The following is an 18,715-nucleotide window of genomic DNA, read 5'->3' as shown; positions in this document are numbered from 1 at the left end:
ACCTGCCTTGGGTCTGGCAGTGGGTCGCGGGTTCCACTGGGATCGGGGCATGGGACCTGCCTCCTGGACCATGCTTCCGCCTTCCGCCAGCCGTGTGGGGTTTGGCCTCATATGTCATGCCCTCTTAATGCACTTCACTAGCTTAGTACTTGCACACACATAATAATACAATAACATGCTTTTGGAGGGCGGTATGCATTTTCAGAGGCCCGAGGCTTTCAGAGGCTATTAGTTGCCATTGCGGGCGACTGGCAGTGAACGGAGGGACGCAGAAAATGCATGCCGCACGACAACAGCATGTTATTTGCATTATTATCACCTTTTACTGAGATACACAACACGTAACGCGTACATAAAAAGCTGTCTCACTTAACTTCTGCCGCCTGGCGCACGCTGCTGTTGAAATTCAGCAGTGTGTCCTCATCAAGCTGGTTGCTTTAGCTGCTGTTCATTGTTGACCTATCCATGAGAAAATCATCCAGAATATCCATATTGGGACCAAAACACACTTCTCCCCTTTTAATCTTTTCCTCTGCGGACAGTTCTTGGGCTGCTCGCGCGCGCTATATCATTTGTTTACGCACAGCGGGCGGGTATAGCCAGATACCGTCGACGTAAATCTACGATACCGGCCTAGGAACGCCCCGGTAAAGTGATAATAATATTGAGTATTAAGTAGCACATTATAGGGTTCATTTAGGTTTGGGGTCAGGTGTTGGTTTTGCAGGGCAGATTGGCGCAAATTGGATTGTCAGGCTTACTTATGCACTGGAGCACCAAGAGCATTCTGCTTGTAGACTTAAAAAGGGAATGCACAAATGTACAAGTACATGGTCAGTATCACATTTGATGGAGCAGCTATCGTGTCCTGACTGACACATAAACATTGGAGATGCACTACATCACATTTGAAGGTATACCACATTTCTTCAGCTCTATGAAGCCAACATAGGCATATTGTAGCAGTCCCCTTTGTTTCTCAAATGGCATGCATGGCATGAAACCTGATTTTTCTAGTGTGTCATAGCATCTTGTTGCAGTTATAATTATTGTTAGTTGTATTTATTAATTTATTTATAGCAGAAAATGCTAACTTTTTTATCATATTGTTTATATACATTTGTGAAGACTTTATTTGAATATTGTGGAACAGAATTATAGCAGTGCCAACAAAGTGTACTTTCTCTTACTTTACTATATATATATATATATATATATATATATATATATATATATATATATATATATATACACACACATACAGTGAGGAAAATAAGTATTTGAACACCCTGCGATTTTGTTTCCCACTTAGAAATCATGGAGGGGTCTGAAATTTTCATCGTAGGTGCATGTCCACTGTGAGAGACATAATCTAAAAAAAAAAAAATCCGGAAATCACAATGTATGATTTTTTTTTTTTTTGTATAATTTATTTGCATGTTACTGCTGCAAATAAGTATTTCAACACATGCCAATCAGCAAAAATTCTGACCCTCAAAGACCTGTTAGTCCGCCTCTAAAAAGTCTACCTCCACTTATTATTCCAAATTAGAAGCACCTATTTGAGGTCGTTAGCTGCATAAAGACACCTGTCCACCCCACACAATCAGTAAGACTCCAACTACTAACATTGCTAAGTCAAAAAGCTGTCCAAAGACACCAGAGACAAAACTGTAGACCTCCACAAGGCTGGAAAGGGCTACGGGGCAACTGCCAAGCAGCTTGGTGAAAAAAGATCAACTGTTGGAGCAATTATTAGAAAATGGAAGAAGCTAAACATGACTGTCAATCTTCCTCGGACTGGGGCTCCATGCCGGATCCCACTTGGTGGCGTATCAATGATCCAAAGAAAGGTGAGGAATCAGCCCAGAACTGCACGGGAGGAGCTGGTCAATGACCTGAAGAGAGCTGGCACCACTGTTTCCAAGGTTACTGAGGGTAATACACTAAGACGTCATAGTTTAAAATCATGCATGGCACGGAAGGTTCCCCTGCTTAAATCAACACACGTCCAGGCCCGTCTTAAGTTTGCACATGACCATTTGGATGATCCAGAGGAGTCATGGGAGAAAGTTATGTGGTCAGATGAGACCAAAATAGAACTTTTTGGTCTTAATTCCACTCGCCGTGTTTGGAGGAAGAAGAATGCTGAGTACCATCCCAAAAACACCGTCCCTACTGTGAAGCATGGGGGTTGAAGGATCATGCTTTGGGGGTGTTTTTCTGCACATGGGACAGGACGACTGCACTGTATTAAGGAGAGGATGACCGGGGCCATGTATTGCGAGATTTTGGGGAACAACCTCCTTCCCTCAGTTAGAGCATTGAAGATGGGTCTTGGATGGGTCTTCCAACATGACAATGACCCGAAGCACACAGCCAGGATAACCAAGGAGTGGCTCTGTAAGAAGCATATCAAGGTTCTGGAGTGGCCTAGCTGGTCTCCAGACCTAAACCCAATAGAAAATCTTTGGAGGGAGCTGAAACTCTGTGTTTCTCAGCGACAGCCCAGTAACCTGGCTGATCTAGAGAAGATCTGTGTGGAGGAATGGACCAAAGTCCCTGCTGCAGTGTGTGCAAACCTGGTGAAAAACTACAGGAAATGTTTGACCTCTGTAATTGCAAACAGAGGCTACTGTACCAAATATTAACATTGATTTTCACAGGTGTTCAAATACTTATTTGCAGCAGTAACATACAAATAAATTATTAAAAATCATACATTGTGATTTCCGGATTTTTTTTTTTTTTTTGATTATGTCTCTCACAGTGGACATGCACCTAAGATGAAAATGTCAGACCCCTCCATGATTTCTAAGTGGGAGAACTTGCAAAATCACAGGGTGTTCAAATACTTATTTTCCTCACTGTGTATATATATATATATATATATATATATATATATATATATATATATATATAAAATATGCAATGGTGACTATCAATCACATTTACATTGTGTATGAGTACATACAGTGAAATATTAAACTTGAAAATCTTGGAAATGCATGATAAATCTAAAAGTACAGGTACCTTAAAAAACTCTTAAAAGCCGCGGGGCCGGGGGGGCAAACTTACTTGGAATAAGTTGGAAGTAACTCCTGCAAATGCATTTTAACTTTTCTGTAAAACAGCTGCTTATCTTGTGAGGTTCCAAGAGACAGACTCAATCATAATTTATCAAAACATTAATTAAATTGTGGACTTCAACAATGCAATATAGAGTGATACCCTGAAGTGTTTCTTTCTAAGAGCTACTTTGTAATGAGATTCCCACTGCATTAATGTTTATGCTAATTCAAGGGAGATTAGGTGCATGCTGTGAAATTAGTCATTATTGCGTGTCCTCGTGTGTATGTGCATTCGTGCATGTGTGGAAGAGTATGTGTTACTGGTTATGTGGGTATGTATTTGTCTGGCTAACAAGAATTGTGTTTTATTATCTTCTTGTTCCACATAATGTAAGGAGCTCATTCCTTAAAAGTCATACAGCAGGGTTGCAGGAAGAAAACCCGTTCACCTTGTCCGACAAGGCTTGGTGAAGTCTGGAAAGCACATGCAAATGAGGGGGGAGGAAGAATCCCACTTAAATGACAATCCGTGGGATGTAGATGATATGAAATGAATAAGATGTAGCTCTTTGTTCCCTTTATTATTATATTGTGTCTTATAGAAACATCTTGGGCTGAGGTGCAAATCACATCCAGCCAGTCTCATGGAAATGTCAGTGGAAACGTTGTTAGCAATGAATACTGGCCTAAGCACATCTTGCAGTGAAAAAAGCCAGTTGTCCTGAGTGAGGATTGCTTAGTTTGAGTCCCCCTTGTGCATTGTGTGTCTCAAAATGGCCTGAAAGACCAAGAGCCTGAAAGGATGAATGGCTTTTGTTGAACCCTGCAAGGTTGGACACAAAGACACTGGGTGCCATGTGTGTTTGTGTGCATGTTTTTGTCCTGGTGCGCGTCAGCTCTCGAATTCCTATGTGAAGATTTTTTTGTTTGTTTTAATCTTTTAGTTCATTCTATTTTGGTTTTTGAATTGTTTTGTGTGAAGCAGCTTGAGGTGATTCTGTTGTGATTTGGCACTATATAAAACGCATAAATTGAAAATTTAAATTGATAGACAGAGGAGCACAAATGTAAAATGGAGACAGAAATATTCTTTCATAGCTGCCTTCTCTAGACCCGTGAAATGTTGACGCACACATGCTGTACTTACACTTGACATGCGTCGAGCATTAGTGGTTTATTGGTACGCGGTTTCAAAGTTCCACACTTCCAAAACTGCCAAGATTTCCTGCTTCAAGGTACAGCAGCAATAAATAACCTGATGTCATCTACTGATCCTTCTTTGAGGTTTTTGTAAATAAAACGTGCGTCATGGCTGAAAGTGTGTGGGAATATGACTTTTAAAATAAAATGCTGGGGGGGGGGGAATTGGGAGCCGGTTCAAGATGTTTAAATCCATCAGAATTGTATGCGTCAAACATTGTCAATTCATCTTACACTGGTATACAAATATTTAGAAGTTGCCTCTTTAGAAATAAGATGTGCTATTTATTATGGATTTTGTCATGTTGAATATGACAATAACAATGGCTAATTGGCTACTCTTTCCGAGATACAGTAGTGTTCAGAATAATAGTAGTGCTATGTGACTAAAAAGATTAATCCAGGTTTTGAGTATATTTCTTATTGTTACATGGGAAACAAGGTACCAGTAGATTCAGTAGAGTCTGACAAATCCAACAAGACCAAGCATTCATGATATGCACACTCTTAAGGCTATGAAATTAGTCTATTAGTAAAAAAAAAAAGTAGAAAAGTGGGTGTTCACAATAATAGTAGTGTGGCATTCAGTCAGTGAGTTTGTCAATTTTGTGGAACAAACAGGTGTGAATGAGGTGTCCCCTATTTAAGGATGAAGCCAGCACCTGTTGAACATGCTTTTCTCTTTGAAAGCCTGAGGAAAATGGGACGTTCAAGACATTGTTCAGAAGAACAGCGTAGTTTGATTAAAAAGTTGATTGGAGAGGGGAAAACTTATACGCAGGTGCAAAAAAGTATAGGCTGTTCATCTACAATGATCTCCAATGTTTTCAAATGGACAAAAAAACCAGAGATGCATGGAAGAAAATGGAAAACAACCATCAAAATGGATAGAAGAATAACCAGAATGGCAAAGGTTTACCCATTGATCAGCTCCAGGATGATCAAAAACAGTCTGGAGTTACCTGTAAGTGCTGTGACAGTTAGAAGACGCCTGTGTGAAGCTAATTTATGTGCAAGAATCCCCCGCAAAGTCCCTCTGTTAAATAAAAGACATGTGCAGAAGAGGTTACAATTTGCCAAAGAACATATGATTCTCTTCATTGGCTTCCTGTTAATTCTAGAATAGAATTTAAAATTCTTCTTCTTACTTATAAGGTTTTGAATAATCAGGTCCCATCTTATCTTAGGGACCTCGTAGTACCATATTACCCCAATAGAGCGCTTCGCTCTCAGACTGCAGGCTTACTTGTAGTTCCTAGGGTTTGTAAGAGTAGAATGGGAGGCAGAGCCTTCAGCTTTCAGGCTCCTCTCCTGTGGAACCAGCTCCCAATTCAGATCAGGGAGACAGACACCCTCTCTACTTTTAAGATTAGGCTTAAAACTTTCCTTTTTGCTAAAGCTTATAGTTAGGGCTGGATCAGGTGACCCTGAACCATCCCTTAGTTATGCTGCTATAGACGTAGACTGCTGGGGGGTTCCCATGATGCACTGTTTCTTTTTCTTTTTGCTCTGTATGCACCACTCTGCATTTAATCATTAGTGATCGATCTCTGCTCCCCTCCACAGCATGTCTTTTTCCTGGTTCTCTCCCTCAGCCCCAACCAGTCCCAGCAGAAGACTGCCCCTCCCTGAGCCTGGTTCTGCTGGAGGTTTCTTCCTGTTAAAAGGGAGTTTTTCCTTCCCACTGTAGCCAAGTGCTTGCTCACAGGGGGTCGTTTTGACCGTTGGGGTTTTACATAATTATTGTATGGCCTTGCCTTACAATATAAAGCGCCTTGGGGCAACTGTTTGTTGTGATTTGGCGCTATATAAAAAAAATTGATTGATTGATTGATTGATATGGGCATGTTTCTCCTACTATGGTGTTGGGCCTGTATATCGCATACCAGGTATCATGGATCAGTTTGGATATGTCACAATACTTGAAGAGGTCATGTTGCCTTTTGCTGAAGAGGACATGCCCTTGAAATGGGTGTTTCAACAAGACAGTGACCCCAAGCACACTAGTAAACGAGCAAAATCTTGGTTCCAAACCAACAAAATTAATGTTTTGGAGTGGCCTGCCCAACCCCCGGACCTAAATCCAATTGAGAACTTGTGGGGTGACATCAAAACAGCTGTTTCTGAAGCAAAACCAAGAAATGTGAATGAATTGTGGAATGTTGTTAAAGAATCTTGGAGTGGAATAACAGCTGAAAGGTGTCACAAGTTGAATGTGAAGAAATCATGAAAAACTGTGGTTATACAACTAAATACTAATTTAGTGATTCACAGGATTGCTAAAAAAAGCAGTTTGAACATAATAGTTTTGAGTTTGTAGCGTCAACAGCAGATGCTACTATTATTGTGAACACCCCTTTTTCTACTTTTTTTTACTAATAGCCCAATTTCATAGCCTTAAGAGTGTGCATATCATGAATGCTTGGTCTTGTTGGATTTGTGAGAATCTACTGAATCTACTGGTACCTTGTTTCCCATGTAACAATAAGAAATATACTCAAAACCTGGATTAAACGTTTTAGTCACATAGCACTACTATTATTCTGAACACTACTGTATATAAGGTTTTAAATTTTGCATCTACGTAATTATATTGTGTTGGAGTTTTCATGAAAAATCATAAACATAGGTCTTTTTTATGTTTCTCTGACTGTTTATATAATTTTTTTACCTGTTCTCTTTTTGTCACACTTTAAAAATCAGCAAAAAGGTTATATATTAATCCCTTCATAGCACCGTAGTAGCATTTCTTAAAACTACAGCCAATCAACAATTTCAAACAACATTTTCATTCTCAGTGGCCCACAATTAGTAAAGTTTGAGTATCTTTATTTCAGAAGCATGTGTTGGGCTTGAGTCCAGAAGATCATGGGTTCAAATCCCTGCCTGACTGGAAAATCACTAAGGGCCCTTGGGCATGGCCTTTAATCCCCTATTGCTCCCGGTGTGTAGTGAGCGCCTTGTATGGCAGCACCCTGACATCGGGGTGAATGTGAGGCATAATTGTAAAGCGCTTTGAGCGTCTGATGCAGATGGAAAAGCGCTATATAAATGCAGTCCATTTACCATTTACCATTCGGAAGTTAAAGTCTTAACAGGAAATTATGTCACATCTGAGTTAAATGTGTCCCAGTTTCCACATAACACCACAAGTCTCCAAGAAAGCTTAAAGTATATAGAGCTACAAAACAAATATGCAGTCCACCAGACACCACATGGAAGAGGACAGATGGTGTTTAAGGTTTGTTAGCTTTTCAGTTTACTCTTCAGTTTGTTCATAGCGGTGTAGCCAGACATTGTTGTGAGCAGCATATAGTAGATTGGCCAGTTAGCATTATACGGTGTTTCAGGCTTTAAAACACTGGAGCAACACATCCAAAGACAGCAGTAGGAGAGTACTGTATGTGTGACATATTAAATCGGACATCAAAAAGAGAGCACTAAAAAAACAACATAAAATCAAACAAATAACAAACAAAAGTTTTGAGAAAAAAACTGTAGCTTCCCGACTGTCAGTGTCGCAAGCAGCCATGTTGGATTGTGAATTCAGGTTATGTGATATTTGAAACAAGTTGATGAGATGGAATTATGATGTTGGGGCATGCCAATTTAACCTTCCTTCTCATAACTGGGGAATTATGATCTCAGATTGCAGCTGGAATGCACCACTGGTCACCTTGCATGGTAATTTTTTTCAGAACTGGCTACTTCAGACAGATTTACCATACAGCAAGGTGTCATTAATGGCCCTGTCACACCTTGACGATTTAGCCAGTGTATGCTGGTGTATTAAAATGCACAGAATATGCTGGCGCACATCTAATAAGTTATGGGTAACTTTTGTATAAGATAAGAGCATGTTGAAGCATGCTAATACTTCGTACTACAGCAAGTTTGTCCAAACTTTTTTGGCATGCACAATGCTCATAGTCCTGTATACATGGGCCATAAGTTGTAGGTAAGTTATTCGATAGCTGACACATGTTTAATGTAAGTTACTCATAACATGAAATACAGTGGTCCCTCGCTATAACGCGGTTCACCTTTCGTGGCCTCGCAGTTTCGCAGATTTTTTTAGTCCAACTTTGCATCTTTTTTTTTTTTTTTACAGTGCATTGTGTTCTGCGTCCTCATCAAGCAGGCCAGTCGCGGCACCGCGAAGGGAGAGCACACACATTGTGTTCTGCGTGTCTGTTTATAAGAATCTTCTCGCCCAGAAGAAAAAAGAGCGCCAACAACTACCCATAACTGTGTTCTTCACTCGGAAAGACACCTGCACAGAGGTGTCACTAAGTGGAAAAACACGCGACAGCGGAGCGGCGCCAGGAAGAAGAGGCGCGATCAAAGGAACTGTGAAATACTGGTCAGTCACTATTAATAATTTCTTATGTGTCCAGCCTCGTAGGTTGATCGTTAAAATTAAATTCGTTAGTTCTAAAAGCCATCATAATTATTTATAGGAAAATGTTCTATTTTTATTTCTCAAACAAATGTTTGGGCCTGAAAACAGGTTGGTCTTATTTTTCTACTAAGGTTTGAACTTTGAGAGTGTTTACACAGGAGAGAAAAGTGAGAAAATGTTAATGCCTGTTTGAGAAAAGTGTATAAAGTGTGTAGTGAGAGGGGTTTTACAGCCTTAAAACGTCTATAATAATTTTAAAAAATAACGCTGACTACTTCGCGGATTTCGCCTATTGCGGGTTTAGAACGTAACTTCCGCGATAAACAAGGGACCACTGTATGTCCATTGATGCTGTCCATTGATTAGCTCAAAGCTGCAGTCCTCATGCAAACACGGTTTCAAATATTAAAACCATTCACACACAGAGTAAATATAAAGTCTTAATCTTACCTGCTCATTTCAGTTGGATTCATCATCACAGCCTGACGAAAACTGGAAAACTACATCTGAAAATACGTATTTAGTTCCTTGTTGTGGCTAAAGAAGCATAGCGTTTTAAAAGCAGTCCTTCTGTGTTTTGCTTCTCAGCCTGAACCAGAGAATGCTGGTGTTTGGGGTTTTTTTTCCCACAACAAGAAAATTAACTTATTTTAAAATTTGAAAGAGTCAAAGCACCTCATTCAGCCAGCTCTTCAGCATTCTGTGCGCAATGAAAATAAATTTCATGACCCGCCAAGAGAAACATAAAATTTAATTTGATTAAAAAAAAAGTTGAAATTACTCTGTTTGGCCTCCATGTGAAGAGAGCGAGGCCATGCAAAAGCATACGTGTGCCCGATGACGTGCATGTCAACATCCACATGCTCCGCCTACCAGACAACAGGGTTCTGCCGGCGGTGGAAATGCAAGCCAAGCCAGACATAACTATTCTGACCCGTAACATACTGTGCAGTATTGACCCGGACCACCAGTGGAAATGGGCTGATATGCTGACTAAATCATCATGGCGTGACAGCTGCATGACTTATTCAACGTAGCCAGCATGTTTGCCAAATTTTTCATAAGTCAGCATATGCTGGCTAAATCATTGAGATCTGACAGGCCTATAAGTAGAATTGTGAATGAAAAAAGTAATAGTTGCACACGTTTTCTTATGATTGCAGCAGACACGTGAACGCACAGCTCCTCTATTTCTCCACTCACAACTGCTGGAATGTAACTCTGACTCTGCGTCAAGATTTATACAGTTATTACTTCACAAACAATTCGCCATGACATTGAATCTGTAAATTATGTAAACTTTAATTTGCAATTAATCTGAGGTAACTGTGATCCGTGACGCCACTAAAACTTAGTCACATTTTTGTAAGGTAGCATGACAGATGGGACATCTGTGGTCGCTACTGAAACCCCCGATACAGTGTAACGCTTCACGATAATTCATTTCAGCATCATCATCATCAAGATGGATGCATGCACAATACTCGCATTATGAGATGTACAATATCAAGCAAAGCAGATTAAATCAAACATGTCACACAACAACTTTTTTGTTGCTTCATTTAAAACAACAACAATGCATGGTTCTCATCTTCCATGACTAATCTACAAGACAGGTCTGAGTGATATAACACAGAGGTTTTTCAGGGATTTTTTTTTTTTTCTGGATCTTTTTCTTCTTTCCGCTAGTAAGCAACATGCAGGTGCTGCTTGTCGACACAACTGCAGGCTCTCACAAATTTGTGGTGCCTGTCTTTGCCTGTTTGTATTAAAATGTATTGAAGGAGGTTACTGCTAAACTGACCTAATATGACCTGGGCCTGTTACTAGGTATGATGGCGTTTTAGGACCACATTGAGTTTTTTCTTCTTTTTTTAGACTTTGAGAATAAAGTCATAATATTACGAGAATAAAGTCATAATTTTATTAGAAAACGCTTGTAATATTATGAGAATAAAGTCAGAATTTTATGAAAATAAAGTTGTAATTTTATGAGAAAAACTCATAATATTACAAGAATAAAGTCATAATATTACGAGAATAAACTTGTGATATTATGAGCATAAACTTGTAATTTTACGAGAATGAAGACGTAATTTTATGAGGAAAAACTCTGCATAATATGCAGGGCTTTTATTGTGAAATATCAGAACGGAAGAACCACTTTTCCTTTGTCTTGCATTTGACGACCAAAGCACTTCTCCCATGCAGCACAGCTTCATTTACACTTTCATCAGAAATGGTGTTGAAAAATAGAATAAGAAGAAGATAAGAATAAGAATCCCGAAGGAAATTATTTAAAATGAGCTAAATTGAAGAAAAACACAGAAATGGCTGCAAAGAAAAAACTACTTCCAACTGTATGGAATTAGTTAAGTTATAGGAAGGTTGATGAATTAATTTGGTGAGCATTCCTTGCAAAATCTTTGCAAAAATAAAACAAAAAACAATTCCATTTTGTATTTTGTGCAATGTAATCCCCAACAAAAATCACCCTAGTCATTCAAGAATGAATCATTCTTTCCAAATAAAGCTGCTGACATTAGATATGTTAAAATGACTTTTTTCACATATATCATAGGAAAGAAAATAAATATCAGTTTTTTTCCAGTATCATACAGCACTAATACAGTACCATACTATATTTCTTAATGATTTGTGTAAATAAAGTGTAAGCCATTCAGTGACTTGGAAATGCCTGTATACCCATCCTCTGACTTACATTAAAAAATAAAGATCACTGTCCAAACACTGATGGACCTGACTAACAAAAAAAATTCACACAGTGAGTCATTAAGTGCTGGAGTGGATCCAGATAGATGAGTAGAGCAACAAAAAAATTGTAAGATTGGGCCTTAAGCCCCTTTCAGACTGAGCCTGCATAGAGTTCCATTGTGCTGTGTATCTACTATGCAGGAATTACGCAACTCTACGTTGGCCCAGTGTGAAAGGGGCTTTAGTGGTGCAGTCGACTCTTGTGAGTACGCTTCTAGTTTTAGCATAGATTACCTTATAATTCTGTAACCATATATATTTGATGGCAGTCTGTCCTCAGTTGTGTCACCGGCTTACCTCGGACAACGTGTTATCAGACATGCTGGAGATGTTGAATCACCTACAGCTCTGTGTATGAAGAGTTTTATGCTTGAGCCACTTGTACAACCCCAATTCCAATGAAGTTGGGACATTGTGTAAAATGTAAATAAAAACAGGATACAATGATTTGCAAATCCTCTTAAACCTATATTCAATTGAATACACCACAAAGACAAGATATTTAATGTTCAAACTGATAAACTTTATTGGTTGGGCAAATATTTACTCATTTTGAAATGGATGCCTGCAACACGTTTCAAAAAAGCTGGGATAGTGGTATGTTTACCTCTGTGTTACATCACCTTTCCTTCTAACAACACTCAATAAGCGTTTGGGAACTAAGGACACTAATTGTTGAAGCTTTGTAGGTGGAATTCTTTCCCATTCTTGCTTGATGTACGACTTCAGATATTTAACAGTCCGGGGTCTCTGTTGTCGTATTTTGCGCTTCATAATGCACCACACATTTTCAATGGGTGACATGTCTGGACTGCAGGCAGGCCAGTCTAGTACCCGCACTCTTTTACTACGAAGCCACGCTGTTGTAACACGTGCAGAATCTGGCTTGGCACTGTCTTGCTGAAATAAGCAGGGACATCCCTGAAAAAAGACGTTGCTTGGATGGCAGCATGTGTTGCTCCAAAACCTGGATGTACCTTTCAGCATTGATGGTGCCATCAAAGATATGTAAGTTGCTCATGCCATGGGCACAAACACACCCCCAGACCATCACGGATGCTGACTTTTGAACTTTGCGCTGGTAAAAATCTGGATAGACTTTTTCCTTTTTTGTCCGGAGGACACAACATCCATGATTTCCAAAAACAATTTGAAATGTGTACTCATCAGACCACAGCACACTTTTCCACTTTGCGTCTGTCCATTTCAAATGAGTTCGGGCCCAGAGAAGGCGGCAGCGTTTCTGGATATTGTTGATGTATGACTTTCGCTTTGCATGGTTGAGTTTTAACTTGCACTTGTAGATTTATCGACGAACTGTGTTAACTGACAATGGTTTTCTGAAGTGTTCCTGAGCCCACGCAATAAGATCCTTTACACAATGATGTTGGTTTTTAATGCAGTGCCACCTGAGGGATCAAAGGTCACGGCCATTCAATGTTGGTTTTTCAGCCTTGCCGCTTATGTGTAGAACGTTTTCCAGATTCTCTGAATCTTCTGATTATATCTGATTATATTTTGGACTGTAGATGATAGAATCCCTAAATTTCTTGCAGTTGAATGAGAAACATTGTTCTTAAACTGTTGGACTATTTTTTCACGCAGTTCTTCACAAAGTGGTGATACTTGCCCAATCTTTGCTTGTGAACGGCTGAGCCTTTTGGGGATGCTCCTTTTATACCCAATCATGACACTCACCTGTTTCTAATTAACCTGTTCACCTGTGGAATGTTCCAGATAGGTGTTCTTTGAGCATTCATCCATTTTCCCAGTCTTTTGTTGCCCCTGTCCCAGCTTTTTTGAAATGTGTTGTAGGCATCCATTTCAAAATGAGAAGATATTTGCACAAAAACAAAAAAAAAAGCTATCAGTTTGAACATTAAATATCTTGTCTTTGTGGTGTATTCAGTTGAATATAGGTTGAAGAGGATTATCATTATATTGTTTTTATTTACATTTCACACAACATCCCAACTTCAATGGAATTGGGGTTGTACACACTGAGACGTTTTAGGATATTTGAGTACGATAGACACTGAAATTGATCTACCAGTTGTTTTTTTTGTTTGTTTTTTTTGCTTGATGGAACAGTTAGCCAGTGGAATACATGCCAGTCACAGATCATCTGGGAGAGCTTCTCCTGGAGCTGCATATTCATCAGTTTACTTTTTTGTTTTTAACTTTGTTGCAGGCTTCTTTCTGTCTCTCTGGGGTTTGTCTCTCTCCCTCGTCTGTCTTTCATTTTGTTATGTTTGTGCACGGGATACATAACAATGAGAGCACACACTGCGTAGGCAAACACAATCACCGAGAGCCAAAAGAACTGTAGAAAATAATGCTCCAAGACCAACACGGCTGGTGCCAGTGATGCTGATAAGAGCAGCAGAGACATTGATGGTGATGATGGATTTGAAAGTGGTTCTGATGATGACTCTAATACTCATGATGATGATGATGGAGGTGGTTGTTTCTCCCTCAGGCCTGGGGGCCCTGGTGGTGTGTTGAGGAGATGGACAGGATGAAGATTATCAAGCGGCGGCTGTCCATGTCTCTACGCAGTGCCCGCCCTGTCGACGACTCTCTGTCTGAACTGGCAGAACAGATGGCCTTGGATGAGTCATCCACAGCCAGGGACAATGGTGAGACACGTGGATAAAGTGCACTTACACCGGATGTAAAGGCCGCCAACATAGTGCCATACAGGGCTGACAGTCTGCAGGCTTTTATTCCTGACATCCTTTGCAGGCGAGATTCAGCATTAAATTGAATTCCTCCACTCTGCTGTCGGGTGAGTGGATGGAATGCAAACATGTAGACTGTCGGCTTGTGATTAGTCATCTTGGATTGGTAGACCATAACACAGGCACCTCAGCAGGTATCATCACACACGTACAGAAGAAAGATCCTAATTCAGACATTACGAGATGATGAAGGAGCGTCCTGAAATTCATGTGCACACATGTGTAACACTCATACTGTACTGTGACTATTGAGCTAAAAAGAAAACAGTAAAGAGGAAGTAAGAAGGCAGCAAAAGCCACTATGATGAAGACTAATTATGGCACCTCCTTAACCTTATTGAGTATGAAACTGATTCATCTGACAACAACATCTGTTATGACAGAGGTTTACCACACAGCAGCAGGAAAACTCATCTAAAGAAGCAGTTTGTCATATGCTCCATTAGTTTAAGATCTCAGCAGTGTATCTGGAGGTTTTTCAAAATATGAAGCAGCATTAAGTGTTGCAGTGTTTACGTAGGAAATGATGTGTGGGTGGAGGCAGTTCAGCAGAGAATGGGCTTTATATTTCCCTGAAATGCATAAATTGATGTTACATCATTCCTTGTGGCTTCTGTTTTAACATTATGAATATCTACCTATCTGTTTGTCTGTCTGCTTGTCTAACATCCATCTATGGTAGGTGCAGTACACTGTAGGCATACGGTGGATGTCCTTCCTGTCACATCTCCATTTGTACATGGAGAAATGCGTGCGCAGCTCCTGGTGTTTCTCAGTTGTCTCCTTGCACAATACTACTGTATTGTCCAGATTTTGACTGGATCAGGTGTGCACAGAGCAGCATGACTATGAAGTTGAGTGACAATAAGGAAAAACTTTTGACCTGGGCCTGTTACTAGGTACGACGGCGTTTTAGGACCACATTAAGTTTTTTCTTCTTTTGTTTTTAGACTTCGAGAATAAAGTCATAATATTACGAGAATAAAGTCGTAATTTTATTAGAAAAACACTTGTAATATTTTGAGAATAAAGTCATAATTTTATGAAAATAAAGTTGTAATTTTATGAGAAAACTCATAATATTACAAGAATAAAGTCATAATATTACAAGAATAAACTTGTAATATTATGAGCATAAACTTGTAATTTTACGAGAATGAAGACGTAATTTTATGAGAGAAAAAATCTGCATTTCAGAATGAGATCTGTGGAGTGCTTTAAGTTGTACTTCAGTATAGGTTTTACAAATAAGGAAATACCATCTGCACCACATTATCATTAGTATCAGAACTTTGAAAAGAATATGCAAGAAAATTTGTCTGTTTCGGAAGAGGAACCAAACGGACTTCGCCAGTACTTCCGGCAATTAGTAGCTCCCAAAATCGCCTCTTTCGTGAAGGAGGAGATGGCTGGAATGCTGGAACTGGCAGTCTGTAAGATTATTGCTTCTCATATAAATATGTCTTTATTCTTTTAATATTATGACTTTATTCTCATAATATTAGGAGTTATTTTGCCATAAAATTACAACTTTATTCTTGTAATATTTTGACTTTATTCTCGTATATTATGAGTTTTTTTTCTCATAAAATTACAACTTTATTTTTGTAATATTTTGACTTTATTCTCGTATATTATGAGTTTTTTTTTTTCTCATAAAATTGTGACTTTATTCTCGTAATATTATGACTTTATTCTCCAATTCTAAAAAAAAAAACTCAATGTGGCCCTAAAACGCTGTTGTAACTAGCGATGGGAATTTATAAGATTTTTATCAATGTCACTGTCAACTCTACAGATGTTTTCAGCATCAATGCAGCTGTTTCCATGGATGTTTGAGACATAGTTTGATGTCATGATATTATATCTGAAATTATGACACATGAGCTTGCAACACGGAACTTTTGGAAAAACACTGACATTACTAATGTCTGGTGCATACAATTCCAATGGATTAAAAAAATTTGGAATTACTTCTCAAGTGGAACATTGTCTCAGTTCCCATCCCTCCCTGTGACTATAACTTTTAATATATTATTTCTCAAAACAAAAACAAAAAAATCACTTTGTCTTTGACTGACCCTCAGTCACTTCAGCAAGCTTGTTCCAAATCGGATTAAAAAGTCTTTAAGTAATTTTGTTCACACACACGCACGGACAGACAGACAAACACACAGGACTGTACCCCTGCATGCGCGACCATACGCTGGTGTTTCTGGCTCGTGTGAGGTCTCCGTTTCAGTCACAAAAACATGCAAGGATTATCACCCCACTGCAGCCTACTGTAAGTTTGTAATGACGTACATTACCTGCAGGGAGCACACTTAGTATTTGCACATAAGCTTTTGGATGAAATTACATTTGTAGAGGCCTGTATTAATGTGCAATATCTCACCTGTGACAGAATTTCACAAATTTATGAATGCACCAAACACAGAAAGGCTGCAAACATACACACGTAGCTCAGTCACAAGAGCTGTGCTAAACTTAAACATCTCCTCCTCATCCTCACCAGTGTGAACACCAGTAACTGTGAATGTTCCAGTCATATTCGTGCAGGTGGTTGTTGATATTAATATACACCAGAACTGAATGGGAATGTACACAGTGGTGTTGTTCCATGCATATTTACTGGAACGAAATGTACAAATGGAAAAAAACAAAACAGAAAAAGCTGTCATTCAAAGAAACTGTGTGTGCCATCTGCTGGGCATTCAGCAGGACTGCACGTCCCACTGTGGACAAACCAAGAGACCCCACCTGAGTCATTGTATCTCTGTGTGTGTGTTTGTTTTGTGTGCTATTTTTGTGCCACACAGAAACCAGGTCAGAACAGACCAAAAGCAGGTTACCTCTGTTTTAACTGTCTCTGAGATAAAGAAAGAGAGGAAACAACCGAGCTTTCTGTTTTTCTTTTTATGCTGTCTGCGTTACAGCTTCAAGGGAGTATCATGTTTGTTCTTCACTGTTGCTGCTTGCCGTTATCCCACAAGGCCACAACATCCATCCAGCACTCTGATTAATTTCACCCTCCTGTATCGCTCTTCTCTCTTCTATTTCGGTCTCCTCCTTTAGTCTTCTCTAATGGCTCTGACCATGTCGGTTCATTTCCAGAGAGTGCAGTGAGTATGGAAGTGATGCAGAGGATGAGGACAGAGACACATTAAAGTTTAACCACTACGCCACATCTTGTAATTACCATCTTTTGTCCTTTCCTCCTTGTTGTCATACTTATAAATGTGCTAAGTAGTAGCAGCGTGGGTGACTGCGCTGACCTCGGGTCTGTCCTGCCGCTGCAGAGATTTGCGGAGTCATATGAACATTTCAAGTAAAGTCCTCATGGAAATGCTCAGCCTCGCTGATTGGAGATCACAGGGGAATTTAGGAGGCACATCCGAGGAATCAGTGGGTTTCTGTGGAAGAAAGAAGGGATTCGCTAATGCTAAAGAAAGTGGAAATAAAATGCGGCAAGTGTGATAAGAATGACAAAGAAGAGCAACAACTATAACAATTTGGTTTGTTCGTGCCTTTAGTTTCCTGAGCAGCGGTTCATCAATAACGTGTCCGTCCCCTCCAACATTACTTTTTTCATTCGGTTCTTCCCTTCTCTGTTTTGTGGTGTGTGTTTACTTGGAGTGTAAAAAAAATCACCAATACGAGGTCTGTTAGAAAACTATCCGACCTTTTTATTTTTTGCAAAAGCTATATGGATTTGAATCATGTGCGCTTGCATCAGCCAAGCTTGAACCTTCGTGCGCATGCGTGAGTTTTTTCACGCCTGTCGGTTGCGTCATTCGCCTGTGAGCATGCTTTGAGTGAGCAGTGGTCCACCCCTCTCATCGGATTTTCATTGTGACGAAAATGTCTGAACGATTTGGAGCTTTGCAAATTTTTCCAGAAACTGAGAGACAGCCAGGTGGAAACCATTCGGAAGATTCAGACGGCTTTCAGGGACGATTCTATGGGGATCATACAGATTAAGGAGTGTTACAACCGGTTTAAAGACGGCGCACAATGGCGGAGGGCGTGCCGCGCTCCGAGCGGCGATCAACAGGCTGAAATGACCAGATCATTTCCAAAGTGAACGCTGTGTTGATCCGGGACGTCGTCTGACTACCAGAGAAATGGCAGAAGATGTGGACATAGCACTTTTTTGGCACATTCTACTGTTACAGGAGTTTTTGTCATGAAAAGACATGCAGAGGAATTTGCGTGTTGGGACGGAGCCGCTAATGGCGGAGAACAAAAAGCAACGCCGTGATGAAGCCTCACAGGACATGTTGTGGCATGTCCAGCTCGTCCACAATTTCTCGGATAGTCACACGACTGAAAAGCCACCGAAAGCCGTCTGAATCTTCTGAATGGTGCAAGAGCTGGGCATGTTACAAGATGTCCTGTGAGACCAACATGGAGGTGCTTTTGTCCCGCGCTATTAGCGGCTTCGTGGCGAATTCCTCCGCTCCTCTTTCCATGACAAAAACTCCTGTAACAGTGGAATGTGCCGAAAAAGTGCTATGTCCACCTCT

The 18,715-nt window shown here is 39.9% G+C and overlaps 1 protein-coding gene across 1 annotated transcript in view; it reads left to right on the top strand.

Moving 5' to 3' along the window:
* Positions 1-18,715, top strand: part of LOC117511477 (cyclin-dependent kinase 17-like) — a 135,849-nt gene that overhangs the window by 20,442 nt on the left and 96,692 nt on the right. The window contains exon 2 of the mRNA XM_034171498.1: positions 13,928-14,087. Within this exon, the coding sequence (XP_034027389.1) occupies positions 13,958-14,087 (130 nt within the window). The 5' untranslated portion in view covers positions 13,928-13,957. The remainder of the gene's footprint in view (positions 1-13,927; positions 14,088-18,715) is intronic.

Source organism: Thalassophryne amazonica, chromosome 6 (assembly GCF_902500255.1).
Source record: "Thalassophryne amazonica chromosome 6, fThaAma1.1, whole genome shotgun sequence".
NCBI classification, from domain to species: Eukaryota; Metazoa; Chordata; class Actinopteri; order Batrachoidiformes; family Batrachoididae; genus Thalassophryne; species Thalassophryne amazonica.
Note: the sequence above shows the minus strand (reverse complement) of the source record. Positions and strands in the feature narration are given on the sequence as shown.